Consider the following 3,224-nt stretch of genomic DNA (forward strand, 5'->3'; position numbering starts at 1 on the left):
GAGTCTCTCTCTCTTTCTTCTCCTTTATACTAATATTTATACTAATATGCCATTTTTAACCCTTGAACGCTTCACACGGAAACACACTAGTGTATATACCAAGTCAAATCAATTGCTTATAATGTTCATAAAAATGAACAGATTATAGAAAAATTTATTTTTATCGAAATACTAGATATCAAAGAACATTACCAAGTATAAATGTATGTATTTTTAAAAAAGTTCTAAGCAATGAAAAAAGTATTGGAAAGTCAGGTATGCCATATATCAAAATGACATTTAAGAGTTAAGAAGAACAAAAATACAAATTATATTAATAAACAGTCAGAGAAAGAGAGACTGATGTATCAAAATATGTACGCAATCCCGAAATATTTCTTGTCAGTTCATAAAATAGAAAAGTTTTAATATTTTACTTTTGCAGATCCGCCGATAGTATCGTTAAACCTCGGATCGACCTTAAGCCCAGAGGACATTAAAGAAGGGGATGACGTGTACTTCGAGTGCCATATTAGAGCCAACCCTCCCTGGTCCAAGCTCCTCTGGATACACGACGTAAGGATTCTTAAATATATTCTCGTATACTTCTTTTTTATGATATTGCGCTGGTTCTGAAAATATGACGTCATGTAAATTTTATGCAGTATCCGTATATAGGAAGACTTTCATGGTGGGTTTCGTCGATATGTGTGACGCTCTCATCCCACTTCGTACATCGAACATTGAGTAGAACTTTAAATCCTTTATTTGCATAATATATGAGCTACCACGTAACGATATTGACGCGTGAAGAGAAGCCTTCGACACGATGTCATGTCGATACGGGCCTATTTTCATGACGAAACTTTCTATCGTAAATTTTATCTTCAAACTTGCGGCAAATAAAAGTAATATAAATAATTTTATGTATAACGATAGACAACATTTAATAATTTTATATTTTCACTGCATTATCAATAATTTATTTTAAGCATCTGGTAGATGCAAGATAGTTTTTAATTATTCTGACTATTTTAAATGATCAAAGTTATACAATTTTAAGTGATGTCACTTCTAACGTTATGTTGAGAAGCTATATCGAGCCAGATTGAATGCCGTACGTAATTTACCTCGTATTCATGACGTTATCGTATTTTGGAGAATAAAAGGCGCGCAACGAGCGTAAAACGGGTATCAAAGCGGAACCAACGTTAGTCGATCCCAGCTCATACGAGAAATAGTTGCCTCGAGAGACTGTCTGCCTGCTTATTCTAGGCAGCGCTACCTGAATTTCGAAACGTAGCCGCCTCCATTGCGCATTGTGTATACAACCTACCGGCGCGGCAATTGCAGCGGAGAGACGGAAGTTAAAGGAACGCTCCCAAGGCGTATTCGGGACTATCAGCGACAAACTTCGGCCTGTGTGTATCGGTGACTGCCACGGAAGCACTTCCTGCATTCTAATCGTCTCGATCACCGGCTGCGGCCTCAGAATCACGCGTGACATGCGATCACGAATAGCTGTACATTAATTTTTCGTTGTCCCCACAAGTCTCCTAACAATACGTGAGGATATTGAGACGTTCGCAAGATACACGTATAACTCGTTTATACTGTTATATCTTAACTCTCTGTCCGTAATCATATTTTTCCCGTAATCATATTTTCTCCCTTCGTTCACAATCTGCGTTTTTTTTTATCCAATCCAAGTTTTTTTTTATTGTTCTAGACTTTCAAAAAAATGTGGCGAAATTTAATTTAGTTTTCAATTTTTTTCTTTTTAATTTTTTTCGATCTTTTTCTTTCTTTAAAAAAGTTTTTTTAGGGTTAGATATTACAAGATATTTTAGAATAATACTCCGCCTTCTTTTTATTTCGAAGAAATTTGAGAGTGAAATTTCGCTTGTGCAAAAAAAAGACCTAGATTGCAGACGAAAGGTTAATAAAGTTTAATTCTGCGGACATAATTTAACTCGTTTAAATTACGAAGTCACGCGATTATAAATAGCTACGCGTTAATTTTCATTCGATAACTTCTTCTCTAACTGTCTCTCAATAAAAATAATACTTTCTACATTCAAGCACAAACTTTATGAGACTTATTTTTTGTTTCATATTGACGATCAAAATAGAATTTTGATCAAATTCACTGCGCTGGTGCAGTTCAATTAATTCAAGACGCGATTATAAATAATAACGTGTTTTTTTATTTTTATCAGACTCACTGAACAACATTGTATGTAAAAAAACAACTTGATTGACATTTTTCAATTAAAATCAAAATCATTTCCTAAACTTTATGACTAATAATTTATATACACAGCCAATATTTTGAGAAATATACACTGTATTTTGAACTATCGAAATTCTCAATCTTCCTTTCTTGCTCATCCTAAAACATTCGACAGAATGTTTAACGAACGTTTCTTAAAACTCATATGTTCATAATTTTGTTTGCTACCTTAAATGGAAGATCCGCCGCATTCTCGAGCTTTCAAAGCAGCGCACATTCTCCCTTTTTAACCCGCGGATCTTAATGCATTAATCCAACGGCCATAACACCTGGCGGAAGATTGCGGTGAACATGTATACGCTATAATTATATTACATCGACTACACTAGCCAGGAATCCTGCAGGAACGCGATGCGATGCATTAGCTTTCCCTCGGTCTTTTCCGGGATCAGCCTGGGGCCTCATATCCCTCCCGTGTTCCGTCGTTCACTTTAACCCGGCTCATCCACCGCTACCCCGCCGTCTCTTTTCCTCTCTTTGCTCTCATCCTCTTTTCGTTTCGTCGTACGGCGACCTTTTGCCGGATATACGTCGCGAAGGGCTGCAGGAAACGGGCTAACGGTGGGCGGCGAACAGCTGCTACCGCGTAAGAGATTTCCCTCGAAATTGCATCTTAAAAATATGATCCGACTTCATTTCGGAGGAAAAGCGCTCGACTATCGCACCGACTATGTCCCCACCTCTGCTTCTCCTCTCTTTTACCCCTACTGCATTTTTCGCCTACGACTTCTTCTTGCTTGCGGATTCTAGTCGCGCGATCCGCTTCTCACTCTCTAGCTAAGCTCCTCCTAGTCTTTGTACGTATCAAACGACTGAATTATCTAACCGCACCTGATTTGTCCCATTATCGTAAAACCAGTTCTTAAAACTATCCAAGATCACACACACACACACACACACACACACACACACACACACACACACACACACACACACACACACACACACACAC

At 37.7% G+C, this 3,224-nt stretch overlaps 1 protein-coding gene across 1 annotated transcript in view; it reads left to right on the forward strand.

The window, feature by feature from the left end:
• The window catches only part of LOC108692573 (nephrin-like), a 95,857-nt gene that overhangs the window by 59,795 nt on the left and 32,838 nt on the right, over window positions 1–3,224 (forward strand). Inside the window, exon 8 of the mRNA XM_018200887.1 lies at window positions 425–555. Coding sequence (XP_018056376.1) covers window positions 425–555 — 131 coding nt within the window. The remainder of the gene's footprint in view (window positions 1–424; window positions 556–3,224) is intronic.

The sequence above is a fragment of the Atta colombica genome, unplaced genomic scaffold (genome assembly GCF_001594045.1).
Source record: "Atta colombica isolate Treedump-2 unplaced genomic scaffold, Acol1.0 scaffold78, whole genome shotgun sequence".
Lineage (NCBI taxonomy): Eukaryota > Metazoa > Arthropoda > Insecta > Hymenoptera > Formicidae > Atta > Atta colombica.